General features: G+C 35.6%; 1 protein-coding gene across 2 annotated transcripts in view; it reads right to left on the bottom strand.

Annotated features, from left to right (window-relative positions):
* Nucleotides 1-6,583: 6,583 nt before the first annotated feature.
* The window catches only part of LOC123524473 (uncharacterized), a 32,546-nt gene continuing 24,603 nt past the window's right edge, over nt 6,584-14,526 (bottom strand). For both annotated transcript variants that reach the window (XM_045302689.2, XM_045302688.2), the window contains exons 12-19: nt 13,442-13,528; nt 13,092-13,253; nt 12,371-12,551; nt 11,841-12,100; nt 11,182-11,331; nt 8,323-8,407; nt 7,897-8,008; nt 6,584-7,592 (exon numbers count right to left, since the gene is read on the bottom strand). In XM_045302689.2, coding sequence (XP_045158624.2) covers nt 7,505-7,592; nt 7,897-8,008; nt 8,323-8,407; nt 11,182-11,331; nt 11,841-12,100; nt 12,371-12,551; nt 13,092-13,253; nt 13,442-13,528 — 1,125 coding nt within the window. In that variant the 3' untranslated portion in view covers nt 6,584-7,504. The remainder of the gene's footprint in view (nt 7,593-7,896; nt 8,009-8,322; nt 8,408-11,181; nt 11,332-11,840; nt 12,101-12,370; nt 12,552-13,091; nt 13,254-13,441; nt 13,529-14,526) is intronic.

Genomic DNA, 14,526 nt, shown 5'->3' with positions numbered 1-14,526 from the left:
CTGGAAAGTACACTAATCTATATGAATAGCTAAAAATCTTGCCTTTTTCAAGCTGTTTTTATTCATAATTTTAACATGTCCAAAACATTGCAGAATGATACTTACTTCACTTGGGTAATGATTACATTTTACTCGGACTTTATCGTAGACTTCCTGTGTAAAATCTCAATCTTTCAATTAAAATAAAGGTATTAAATCGATATAATATTTCAATGAAACTTCAAAGTTTTGTTGTTTGTAGCATCATCTGGTGCATGTGCAGTGAGAAATCTAAATTTGATTTCTAAATTAGTGTTATATTTATTTCTAAAGTCACTATATGTTCATTGTAAATATACTTCGTTATACCCAAGTGGAAACTGGCAGATACTCGAAAATGCACCTCTCTGATTGGTCAATTAGAACCCCTAATGTACTGTGATGTCATGAGTTTGAAGACGGGAGTACTTGAAATAAAAATTCACTTGAGCTTCTTAATTTTGTTTACTATTCTGAGCAAAAAAATACTTATCACAAATAGTTCTGCAGTGAACTTTTTGAAATCATTTCTATATCACTATTAATAAAGCACACATAGATTGATAATTTCACAAAACGTTTAATCCCAGTGAAGCTGATGACCTTCATATTTTTTTAAAAATGTAAGGCTGGTGGTGTTTGTTGAGTACAGCTGGAAGAAAACCACAAGGTTCGAGGTCACAAACATATCCCAAGGGCTTCTGCAGGCGTTAATACACAAAACAAACGTGTATTGTCGCTATTCTTGCATAAAAAAACATTACACGACGACAAAATGCATTGTTTTCATATGTGATGACTTGACGATTCCGGTACATTTTCTATTTACCATTCTTGTTGTTCTTGGAAACGGTAAACATGTTTTAAATATCCATAACCGGGGCACACATAACAACAACACTACTAAAAGCGTGATTTGAAGGTTTTTGAGCATCTTATTTTTATTTTTAGTTATGACAAACGTTACATTACACATAATTTTGCATTTAACTAAAAATTTGGTAAACAGGAACACAATTATTTTAAGAATAACAATTTTACATTCGAATTATTTTGAGTACGAACAAACAGAGTACGGATGAGTACGAAGCTAGTGACTAGCTTTCGAGGTTTATTATATGAATTATACTTATTTATTCACAGTTATTTACAATAACTGCAGTTATTTACAATAACTGAACAGACGCTTTGTAAAGGGAGTAAACTCTAAGAGAAGCTAGTGCGTACATTGATGGGGGCAGTACGTTTGGGGTTGGAAACTGATACAGCTAAACATACTATGGATTACATTGTATCTATAATGCTACAAGAAGAGGTTATTAGGGAAGAAACAAGATGCTGATGCCAAATATCAGTCTGCGCAGAAATACATACATACGTCCCTGGCAAAGCATTTCAAAAATAAAAATCATGTATTAACAGCACGTGAATTGCCTTGTTTGCACACTATTTTTCTCCCGTTTATACATGGGCGGATCCAGTGAAAAAAAGTAGTTTTTATGCAAGAATGTTCATTATACCAGCCAACAAAGAAACTGATGAGGTTGATTATAATGATATTGTAATGAAATTGCCCCAGTCAAGCGATAAAGGAGGCACTGCAAGAGTTGAAAAACAGCTGAGGTTTGACCTCGACCTAACTCACTATTTTTGAGTAAAGGCTTGAATATTGTTGACATACCATTACTGGATAAATCAGTTATGAGAAGTCTGTGAGAAGTTAATAAACAGATATGTATGTTCATTTAATACTGTTGTATTGTTTTACCTAAGGCATAAATGTAATTAAATGACATTTGATCTGTCTGTGTCTTAGAATTGTCATTGCAGTTAAGATGAAGTAAAGTTCATAGACGTGTTTATATTTAAATTGAGTGTGTCATTTTACACTTTCAGCAGCAGTTAATAAACAGTAAGGTTGTTTCAAGTTAAAGGTAGGTCTGTCATTGTAATTAACTGGCATTTGATTAGTCTTTTTCTTGATGTTGATGTTTAAGCAATTGTTATCATTGATGTTCAGATGAAATAAAGTTTACAGGTTTGTTTATATCTGTCATTGTCCCATGGTTGCCATGATGTGTCCCGTAGTACTCCGGTTTCGGGGTACAATTGGACATTTTAGTGCTAGTCTTCTACGATGTCTCAGAAACGATAGCACAAAACATGACCATTGACTACCCCTCATGTACATGAAGGACTATCACAGAATGTTAATTCAAGGTGTTTTAGAAAAGTGAAAAAATATAATTTTTGTCCCAAGGTGCCCCAGTCTCCCCATAATAAAAACCCGTTCAAATACCAACAGATATCAGTTTACAGAGAGAGGTGAATACGGTCTGCGTATCACCTGAATAAGAGTGTGATTAGGTAGAGAAGTGGCTTCCAGACCACTGCTGTAATTATTCGTCGTAGAAAAATCGAAACAAAAGTGCACCCCAAACCTTTGTGAAAAATGAAAAGAGAACCATTTAAATTGTTAAATTGTCGTGTTTAGTCTTGCTATTTGCAAAATGTTAGATGGATGATAGAACAACACAAATAATATGAACACCTTATAAACTTTTTGTCTAGAGATATTTCTTGTTTATTACTATTTATAGTAAGGTATACAATAAAGCAGATTAACATAATATATGGCATTTAAAAGATCATTAAGTCAAAAGTCATTCAAATAGGCCTTCTTTGTTAGAAATGCGATCACACAAAAGAATGTATGTGATTTCAAATGTATCTTAAATGTGCATTCAAACTTTCTATGCATTTGAAACTAGAGCTATCAATGAAGGCGATTAATACTCATAGACGCCATTTTGATACAGTGAATGTAACATGTTGTAACCATGACCTTTGACCTTCAAGTGAAACTTTCACCTTGGATCAAGTGACCTGGGTTATGCTCCTCCATTTCGTCTTGATGAGGTTTACTAATAATGCTATTTTATGAAAATCCTTCCAGTGGCTAAGAAGAAATGGAGTGGACATGAATTTAAGCTGTTTGATCTGTGGCCTTGACCTTGAACTTAAGTGTTCTGCATGTTGTTTTGAAGAGGTTAACAAATGATGCTAGTTGTTATGAAAACTGTCAAGCGATTTAAATGATATGTAGCGGACACAACGCTAAAATATTTTACCTTTGACTTCCGAGTGTGAACTTGACATTGGACTAGTGCGCTATGCACATCGTCTTGATAGGGTCAGGCGCGTAGCGTGGCATACTCAATTACTCACTTGAGTAAACTTTAAAATTAAAACCAAAAAAACAAAGAAAGCTAATTTTTCGAAAAAGACAATAAAAATTAAAGGCTAAGGGGGGTTAGGCACTCACTAGGTCTATGTACATTAGTGTTATTGTTTTTTATTAGAAACTTCATTTAAAGTTCTATACAAATTGAAACACCTCATGTTCGTAATTCAGTCATGTACACTACTGCTTAGCATTGTCTTCGCGCTCTATTCTAAAACTAGATTTAACCATCGTTGTCTGAACCGAGTATCCGAATGGAATGTTTACATGCCGCGGAATTCAAAATGGTGAACGCTAATGACCCTCCGTACCAATATTTATTTGATCCACGCATTGAAATGAACGATGGAGTGAAAACTCACCTGTTGACAACAAAATGGGAATTTGCACAAAAATACACTTTCCCTAGCAGATAATGTCACGTTTTCTAGAATTTCTACAAATACATATGTACTTACAAGAGGCCTAATTTGGTCATGTAGGCCTACCCTATTCTGACCCTTTCATTTCTCCTGGAAATATCTTTTTTTACCTAAATTCTGGAGGTCAGTGAAACTACCATTGAAACAGACAAATTGTGCCTAATGCCAGTATACACGTAATGAAAGATGAGCTGAAGGCAGTCTATTGCTATATAGATGGTAGATCTAGCGACTTTATCCTGAATTTAAAAGTACCATTTGATGAAAAGTTCGTCCACGATATTTAAAGTGGATATTTCACTCAGAAATGTTTGATATTCATTGATCTTATATTATTTAACGAATGTCTGTTTTTACGGGATTAGTTTTTAAAGATATAGATCTACCAAGACCTAATGACCTATAATTTATTAAAATCATGTTAATATTGCAGCTTTTCTTCGAAAATGGTTTGTGGGCGATTTAAGATTCTTAGTTATTTAGTGCAAAGATTTTACATACTAGTATCTGTAAACAAGATAAGTAATGGCCTCTGAATTAAAAGTCAACATAAATTTATAACGTAAATGCAAAGTTTGCGATACATATCCTTTATTCAAATTCACCATATAGAATGGAATACAGTTCTTCTTTGGTGAGTTTTCAGTAAAGGTGCCACATTTCGGCTATGTTTCTATCAAATTTGGTCATATTATCCTGAATATACATTTTTGTTTTAAAGTATCTTATAAATGCCAAATCAAGAAGCCCTAGTAGGGAATTGAACCTGGCCCGCCGCGCAATAAATCATTACCGACTGTCTTTACCAGTACACCACTTGTATCTATAATTGTGGCAGTTTATGTAGAGATAACGCATATCTTTTGTGTTATAACATCTGCAGGACTCTGATGATATTGGTTGGTGCCCGAGCCCGGTAGGGCATGGAAAAGACATGTGCTTAAGGTATTCTAGTATAAAATGCGAAGAAAATTTATAATTGAATACATTCTCCCTCAAGGTCACCATAAAATGAATTGCTTTTCACGTTGACATCATTTCCTTTTGAGTTATCCGTTTTGGGGCTGTCAAACGTTTACGCTTTGCATCGGAAAACGCATACGAAAAGTGTTTTAACAACACGTGAGCCCGAGCATTTCTCGTAAGCACACGTTTTCTCTTCTGCTAAAACACCCCTGAAAAGTGAAAAGAACAAAAGTTTATCCTAGATTGAATATATGCCTCGAGCAAAACGTTACAAACGCTGTAAAAAATTGTAAAAACAACTACTCCTCATATTTTTCAATAGCATTCAGTCTGTTAGTAATTGAGTTTCAAAGTTTTATTAAGAAATACAGGAATTACTTGCTAATACTCAAGAATTTACTTTTTTTGTTGTTGGCGTACGATCTGGAGGCCAGTGTCTCTAAACGTTGTTCGTTGCCAAACTTAACAAATGGTTTATGCGTTGCTCTTGTGTCAATTTCACAATGATATGTGTTGTTCTAGTAGGATTTTCGTCAGTAATGCCAAAAATGTTCACTAACAAGTGCATAATTGTGCGCACGCCCTGCACGTGCAAAATATGCAATATTGGTCAAAATGCCTAATGCGGTTACGCTGGCCGCGAGTCGGACAAAAATAAATCAATAATTAGCTTCAGTACCTATTCAAATGTCGGTATGTGAAATTTCTTGTAAATACATGCATTATTAACAAAATAGTAATACAATATAAACTGACCAATTAGGAAATTTGTTAAGTGTACATATGGACAATGAAGTTAAGAAATAACTCTTTAGATATCGACTTGAAATATTTAATGTATATCCTATAAAAACAAACGTTTATTAAATTAATTTTTGGGAAACGTGTTGGTAAATTATGTTTTTGTGGCACTGCCTTTTGGCAATTGTCAGTATTGTATAGATACGCTTAACATTAATGCATGCATAAAATTGTTCTTTTTTCGATAATATGTTTACTATTACTGTTACGAAATAAAGTATCTTAGAGTTGATACTTCTATCACTTTAATAATTCATCATATTTCCGGACCTCTCTCCATAATTCAGCTGTACCATAATGGGAGTAAATAGGCTCAGAGTAAAGAATTCGAGTGTGTAGAGCGGATCTAACAAAGTGATACTAATGGTCATGCCTTCTTCTTTTGCATTCTATAGAAACCTGGTGCGCCATGGTAATTGTCAATTGCTAAATATCAGATATCAATGCTAAATGCCAAACACCTTATGCAAAATGTTTTGGAAACGAAATGACATTTACTAGTATTAAGTACTATAGAAGGCTATATGGAAAGCCGGTGCGCCATACTGTTATTGCCAAATCCTAAATATACGAGGAATCTTTCAAAATGTCTGCCACATTAACTTTACCGACCATGATAAAACGATTAAGTGAAATAAGAACTGACTTTTCTGAATGTAAGTTGTTATGGTTATATTCTGAATGTTATAGATCAGATTATGTCTGAAGTCAGATAAAAAAATGCGTTTTAAATATTGCTTAAAACTCACCAGAGGCCACCATTTGTCGTCTTTATTTCAAAATTTTCGCGGGGGAACCCCCCCTCCCCCACGGACCCACACCAGCGGGAGGGGAAGTCCCCCTTCCACACCCTCCCCCTTCAGTAACTTCAATTTAACTCACGCTACGCCCCTGAGTGTTAACAACTGATGTCAGTTTTATGAAAATATTCCCAGCGGTTAAGAAAATACGGACCGGTTACAATGGACGGACATGCGCGACTCCAATATTTACCCCATATACTTTGTATCTACGGTTATAAGAAGTTAATGACTGGACTGGAGATGAATCCCGAGTTGGCTACAAATTTTTACGTACAAAGTTATCTTCGGAATATTTGGTCCAAAAGAGATTTCAAATACCACTCCGAACATAATTGTTCACTTTTTATTTACATTTGCAAATATTTGTCTATTACGAAAAGCACACAATATATCATGTCAACATTCTTTCACTGAGAAATATGTTTAAAGAAGTTATGTAAATAAATGCAACAGAATAAAAACACACAAAAAGTTCACTGTGAATAACAAACAATACGGTGTATACTGAACAATGATAAACAAAGGGATTTTCCAGCAGTCATATAATATAAATGGTACGGAATGATACTCAAATAAACATAGAATGGAACAAAAGCATGTAAATAGGGAAACATTGAGAGCGTAACTGAAAACGTCAGATCCAATTTTGAATGAAAAATCAACATGATTACATGAGATAGATGAAATTATATAAAATGTATGAATTTATGAAGAAAAAGATAATGCACGCAATAATTAAAAAAATATGAAATAAGCCTCCTCAAAGGGATGCATCCTCAAAAGGATGCAAAATTATGACCCAGTAAAAAGCTGTTATTGAGTAAAATATGAAACAATAACAACCTGTTACTGAGTAAAATATGAAACAATAACAACCTGTTACTGAGTAAAATATGAAACAGTAACAACTTGTTATTGAGTAAAATATTATTGAGTAAAATATGAAACAATAACAACCTGTTATTGAGTAAAATATGAAACAGTAACAACATGTTACTGAGTAAAATATGAAACAGTAACAACCTGTTATTTCAATAAGAACATGTTACTGAGATAAAGTCAATACGAGTATCCTAGAAGCCTTTTCCAACATCAGCTTATCATATTGTCGCATGTAGAAGTTAAATATGTCCTACAAAACACAAAAATCACTACTAGCGTAGTAAGAACCGAAACCCTATTGTGATAAGAGCAATATTGGAAAGCGAATCTGAAATGTTTGGCATAGCTGTCCCTTTCGTTTTGGTAGATTAAGCATGCTTCCAGACTGTAACACTAGCATTTTCGGTTCCAGTAGTGTCCTCATACTGGAAAACCTTGGATACCACACATGCTAATCTGAAATTTTCATTAAAACATAGGGTAAGGTTAATTACTATTATTACGAAGCATTAATGGTAGAAATGGTAGATTTGGGTGGTGTAAATTGAACTTGTACTTATTTCTTGCTAAAGCTGTTGTATTCTATACCAGTTAACGATATAAATGAAGTCTATTCTAGCATAAAATTGCTGTTCTTGCCACTTTTCAGGGATGTTTTAACGGATGAGTAAACGTGTGTTAACAGAGAGATAGCTGAGCTCATTGTGCTTTCAAAACACCTTACGTGGCAAAGTAAAAACGTATTAAATATATCAATTACCCTTTGCATGTGAGTGTGGGTTCGAGTCTCTCTCTACCCCAGTTGCCGGATGGGGAGGCTATGACCACTAGACCATTGTTCCGCGTTATTTCTGACAACCTTAGAAGCCAAGCTGAAAAGCGAATATTAAATTACATATCGGTAGAACAGTCTACTGGTTGAAAAGTAGAACATGGATGTTATGATATGAAATGGATTTGAGTATATTCGCTTAAACATTATAAAAGCTGATTTAGATAGTTTAGAACAAGAGGAATGCATGCAAAACGTTGTAAAATGGTAGATTCTGAACAATAAAAAGTGAAGGGAATAACATATCCTGATTACACGTGCATATTTGTATAAGGAAATATGGAGTAAAGGGATGATAAAGTCATACATTTAATGGCAAAATTCTTAAAAACACCACCAGTAGAAAAAGGGCACCTTTTGGTTGTTGTGTTCTCTCCAAGAATGTTACAACAGTCATGTCAAAGATACTTATTCCAACTTCATTTGGAATCCAAGTAAACTGAAACAGATGGATAATTATTATACATTATAAATTGTCTAAACGTTTATTAGTTTGAGAACACATCTTCACCTCATAAGCAATCAAACCATTTAAAGAGCGTGTCCATAGGACACAGGTGTCCTCCACTCCTATATCACTGTACATGGTTTCATAACTCTAGGTGAAATAGTTTTAAGATGTTTGCAACACAAACGTTTAAGAATTTCAATAAGCGAGGGCCAAAACTCTGGCCTAGCTGAGTGAAATCCCAAAGAGAGCACCAGGTACACAACTTCACACGCTATATAACAATCCCCTAGTGTTTTATATTTTATCAGGGCTGTTATGTTTTAATCTTCTCGAATCGTTCATCACAACTGTTATGTCGTGTTATTGGTACTGTTTCGTTTCTTAGCTAGCACATTTCGGTCTGGGTGGTTCCAATACCCCTGCTTTTATAGCTTTGGGTATTGTATAATCACCCCTTGGATATGGTGTCTGCTTTTTAATTTTGTATTTTTTAGCAGTTCTGTGATATGCAGGCTCCATAATCTCAGATGCACTTTCTAAATTCCAGTTTGTTTAGTTCTGCTCATTGTTTTCTCGTTTAGGGCAAACCTAATGTTTTAACTGGAGACCACACGCCGCTTTTCACGGTCAATGTGCACCGCCGTATGAACATAGCTGCGGGTGTCTCTAAATTGTTTTTGTACTTGTAGCATGTGTAAATGTTGAGTTCTGCTCAACCCTGGGATAGAGGGCGTGAACGGTAGCATGCATTTCCACTACCGTCGACGATCAGGCTCAATCAAACCGAACCTGCAATATTTTTGTTTTTGTCGTGTTAAGCGACTTGTGAAGTTTCCACTTTTTCTATTTTAAGTCAAATATTTTTTTAGATACATGCGACACAAACTTGAATCCCATTTATGCATATTTTTGACAATCAAGGGTCATAAGTCTGGTCTGACTGACAGAAAGCAGGAACAAAATCCCAGATGCATAACTTTATGTGCCGAAAACTATTCCTAAGATGGTTCATGACCATATGTGCATGCTGAATTTTAATATTCTTGTAGTGTTTCATAATACAAGGTCAAATACTTTTTGAGATACGTGTGAAACAAACTTAGGCCTTTTAATACATATCTATGACCAAGTCAAGGGACATAACTATTGTCTGGCTGCGTAAAATCCAAATTAAACCCCTGGTGCACAACTTCCTGTGCTGAATAACAATCCCGTGAAGTTTGATGACTCTAGGTCAAATACTGTTTGAGATATGAACAACACAAATTCGGACGGACGGACTGACAAAGGAAACTCTTAAGTGCCTCCTCTCCTCCCCTGCAAAAACGTGGGGTGGGGAGAAGCATTAAATCAGATTACTTTTCAAAACGTGTGATTCTCTTTAAAATGGCATCATAGGATGTAAGCACGACAGCTGAAAGCATTATAGAAACAGAATAGTATAAAGCCCGATTAACTACAGGATACCGAGTCCCCACTTTGTGATGTTAGGACACAGCAGTGCGAGTCCTGTAATTGCACTACAGGACAAGTATACTGAACTAAAAAGAAAATATGTCGTAAATCTTTATATCATCATTAAATGATTAAATGTTACATTCCCTTGATGACAATGTTACATTCCCTTGGAGACCATGTTACATTCCCTTGGTGACAAATTGTACCAAGTTACTTGAATACCCTCCTAAATATATAAAACACAAAACATGACATGACATCTTTGACCGCTTAAGTATTATCTTGCTAGGTATCGAAGTGTTAGACTTGACACATCTGCTTGTTATGGTGGATGTTTGTGCCAAGTTATTTAAATTTCTATCTATGTATACATTGTACAAAAATACAAGTTATAGATTTGTCAAAGAAAATGAAGGAGCAACCTCAAAAGGTATCATCGACCTTTTGGCTAGGTGTGTAGGTCTTGCATGCAACAAATTGCCTAGTTATGGTAAATGTTTGTGCCTGCCTACGTGAACATTCATCCCCTCATACAAAAAATATAGACTGAACAAGAAAAATTATACATCAAATTGTGACCTTGATCTTAAAGGTATGGGTATGGTATTGAACACGAAATGTTGTCTTGTTATGGTGAATGTTTGTGCCAAGTTATTTGAAATAGAACGTTACACATGTAGAGAGGATAGGAAAATGACCTTAAATATTTGACTTCTAAGTTTGACTGTGACCTTTAAATTAAGGGTATGGGTCTTCAACACGATATGTTGTCTTGTTATGGCGATTGCTTGCGGCAAGTTAATTGAATATACATGTATGCATAAACAAGTTACAGACATGATAAAAATGACCTTAAGTCTTTGACCTTTAACTGTGACATTAACCGTTAAGGTAGGGGTATGGGTATTGAATACGTATGTTGGTCATTTAGCCAAAATCCGACATAGCAGAACAAAGTTATAGGTCACACACGCTTTTGTACACGGATAGACCGACCCACGCACATATGGACAAATGTAACACTATATGCCCCATGTCGTCTTGTTATGGTGGTCATTTGTTCCAAGTTATTTTCAAAGTCCGACATAGCACAACAGAGTTTTCGGAGATGAAATTTGAGTACGCACGGCAGGACGCACAGGGTTAACACTAATTCCACACCCCCGCCATTACAAATTGCGGGAGCATAAAAATAAAACAATAACATACATTCGACAACTGATGCTAATCATACTCTCAACCCGTTATTAAATCCATCATACCTGTCATCTACTGCTTACTGAAAGGTAGTGTACATATCCTACCTGTTTGAAAAGAACTTTGTCAGGTTTAACGTTCCTATCAAGTGTAGCATTTATTGCACGTCCCTCGTCAGTTGTGAAGCTGACGTCCTTTCCCTTCTGTATGTCCATAGCGGTATCTAAAAATCTGGCAACCACATCGGTAGCCAGGACCTGAAGTATTATAATCTAAATAAATATTTAGGTTTTGTTTCCACAATTTGAACGACTGTTACTTGAAATAAAATATTTAGATCTATTCTTTAATTGGAATAGGATGAGAAACATGTGACATATGACTAAAATATGCTTCATATACGTAAGTACATTGTAAATTGTTATTTAACAACTTATCTCTTTTGTCAGTTCAAAAACCTGCGCGTACCTTTTATAGTGTGGAATTGGATTACGAAAACTAATAATTCCTTTGTAATGCCACCAAATGACAGAAAACATAAGTGTGGAATTACACTACGAAAACTAATAACCACCAAATGACAGAAAACAAATTTAAAACAGAACAGCTCGTTAAAAACCCTGTTATTTGCATCATGGACTCTTTTTAAATACTACTATCATTCCTGTTTGTTGTTAAATATACGGATGGTCGATTCCCACTTTACAATTTTTAGCTGTTCTATTTTGTTTATATGATATTCACTGCAAGAAATGACATTTCTTACTTCTTCAAATGTATCACTTAAAAGCAGAGGCCCTCGGCCAGATCCTGCACCTATCCAAAGTGCAGACTTCTTGTCCAGGCGATTGTTTTCAACCAGCTCTTTACAAAGATCGGCAATCACAACAGGAAACGATTTTCGGAATCCAAATTCCTGCTCGAGAATACCTTTTAATTTCTCCAGGGATTCAAAATGGTAATGTATGTTAGTGGATGGCACTATGATAGGCTTAACTCTCTCCTTATCCAGATTCAATTTGCTCTCTGCAAAGAAACCAAGCAAGAATTAACACAATTACTACAGTAAATACGAAACAATTGGAATTATTCTAATCTCTTCACAAATCATTTGCTTATTAAATAAAACAAATTTATAAAACAACATTATTCTGTCTGAATAAAATCGCAGTTCTACAATGATGTTGCTGATTGTTAGAATATAAGCAAAAGCTATCACATGTAACGAATTCTGTGAAAGGTTACATTATGTCTTAGAGCATACACTGAAATGAGGTTATGATATTAATATCCAACCTTCGACACCACTTCCAAGAATATAGACCTCTGTATCAACAATCCTTGTCGACAGCTCAATCTTGTCAGCTTTGTGTACTGTTCGTGCTATACGGAACCCTGCGTGTTGTAGAAAATGTCTCCGGAAAGCATATCTTGCAAATCTTGATGCCTCATCTCCTGTGCTTATCCACGAACCACCCTGAAAAGTTGACATGTTTAGCTAATTGTAACATTCTTTGAACGTATTTAGATTCTTTTGAATATTGATCTTGTTTTTTTACAAAAAACTATTATCAAATTTCCAATTATTACTTTTTGTTTTAATGTCATTCTTATATTAAAGAGTGACGAAAATATGTTCCCATGTACTTATTATAAAATCAACCCGCCCGCTTAGCCAAATAGGGACAGCACAGATCTTCGGATCTCGGGGTCGTGAGTTCTCCGGGACGATTAGATACATGACATTTGTCCGGTATCATTCGTCCTCCACCTGTGATTCTGATGGGGAAGTTGGCAGTCACTTGCGGAGAACAGGTTTGTACTGGTTCAGAATCCAGGAACACTGGTTAGGTTAACTGCCCGCAGTTACATAACTGAAATACTGTTGAAAAATGGCTTTAAACCCAAAACAAACAAATATTATAAAATCTTATAGCAAACATTTAACATTCTATTCGTTTTCTGAAGTAAAAAGCAACATTATTACAGTAGAATTCTAACCACAGCAGTTTGTTACCAGAATCACGTTATGTTTTCCGTCGTAGCAAGGCGAAGAGAAGTCGTCATACAGCATGTGTGTATGCTCACACAGACCGTTAAACTGGTCCTCTGTCCACTGCCACACGTTCCCGAACACATCATAGAATCCACAGTCGTTCGGTAGGTACATGTTCACTGGCTGTAGGAAGACGAACTGTTTATTCTAAACCAAACTATATAAAACTATTTTAAACTGAACTGATGCCATGAAATGTAGAAAATAATACACCACTTGAACACAGTACATTTAAAGTTTTATATTGTTACAATAACGATTTAACAAAGTTTGATAAAATATGATCGGGGTGTTCGCGTGGGACAACTTACAGTTGAAGATCCGTAGGCCATGTTGTGGTTACAGATCTTTCTCCCTGAAAATATCAGATCACATAACGTCCCTGCTTCAGTTGAAGTCTGAAAATTAAATAAAAGATTGAATCAAAGGGACAACTGTTTCCGAGTAAATTCCCATGCAAAAAATCTGGAGAAAACTGCCACAGTTCCGATTACTCGTTCTTTGTTGTTTTTTTTTTTAATTCAACCATGTAAATTGAACGACATAGTTTATATAATAGAATAGGCGTCGTAAGATTTACAGAACAAGGCAGTCTGAAAGACAGCTAAATCCCCCGCCACTGCTATGGATAGTGAAAGGGTAAAACCTTTGATTTTAGCTGTGACCTTGACCTTGAACTGACACGGCTGACTCATGAATTCTGCACAACGTCTTGATGAGGTGATCATTTGACCAAAGTTTCATGAAAATCCTTCAAGGGGTTTAGGAGATACAGAGCTGAAACCTTTGACCTTCAGTTGTGACCTTGACCTTGAGTTGACATGGCTGACTCATGAGTTCTTGATGAGGTGATCATTTGACCAAAGTTTGATGAAAATCCTTCAAGGGGTTAAGGAGATACAGAGTGGACACCAAATGGAAGGCTCTAACCTTCGACCCTTAGTTGTGACCTTGACCTTGAGCTGGCATGGTTGACTCATAATTTCTGCACATTGTCTTGATGAGGTAATCATTTGACCCAGGTTTTATAAAATTCCTTCAAGGGGTTTAGGAGATATAGAGTGGACACGAAATGGAAGGCTCAAACCTTTGACCTTCAGTTGTGACCTTGACCTTGAGCTGACATGGCTGACTCATAAGTTCTGCACATCGCCTTGATGAGGTGATCGTTTGACCCAAGTTTGATGAAAATCCTTCAAGGGGTTTAGGAGATATAGAGCGGACAGAAAATGGAAGATTCAAACCTTTGACCCTAAGTTGTGACCTTGACCTTGAGCCGACATGACTGACTCATGGGTTCTGCACATCGTCTTGATGAGGTGATCATTTGACCCAAGTTTTATAAAATTCCTTCAAGGGGTTTAAGAGAAATAGAGCGGACACAAAATGGAAGGCT

Source organism: Mercenaria mercenaria, chromosome 3 (assembly GCF_021730395.1).
Source record: "Mercenaria mercenaria strain notata chromosome 3, MADL_Memer_1, whole genome shotgun sequence".
Classification (NCBI taxonomy): Eukaryota; Metazoa; Mollusca; class Bivalvia; order Venerida; family Veneridae; genus Mercenaria; species Mercenaria mercenaria.
The sequence above is the reverse complement of the archived record's forward strand: the minus strand, read 5'-3'. Positions and strand labels throughout refer to the sequence as shown.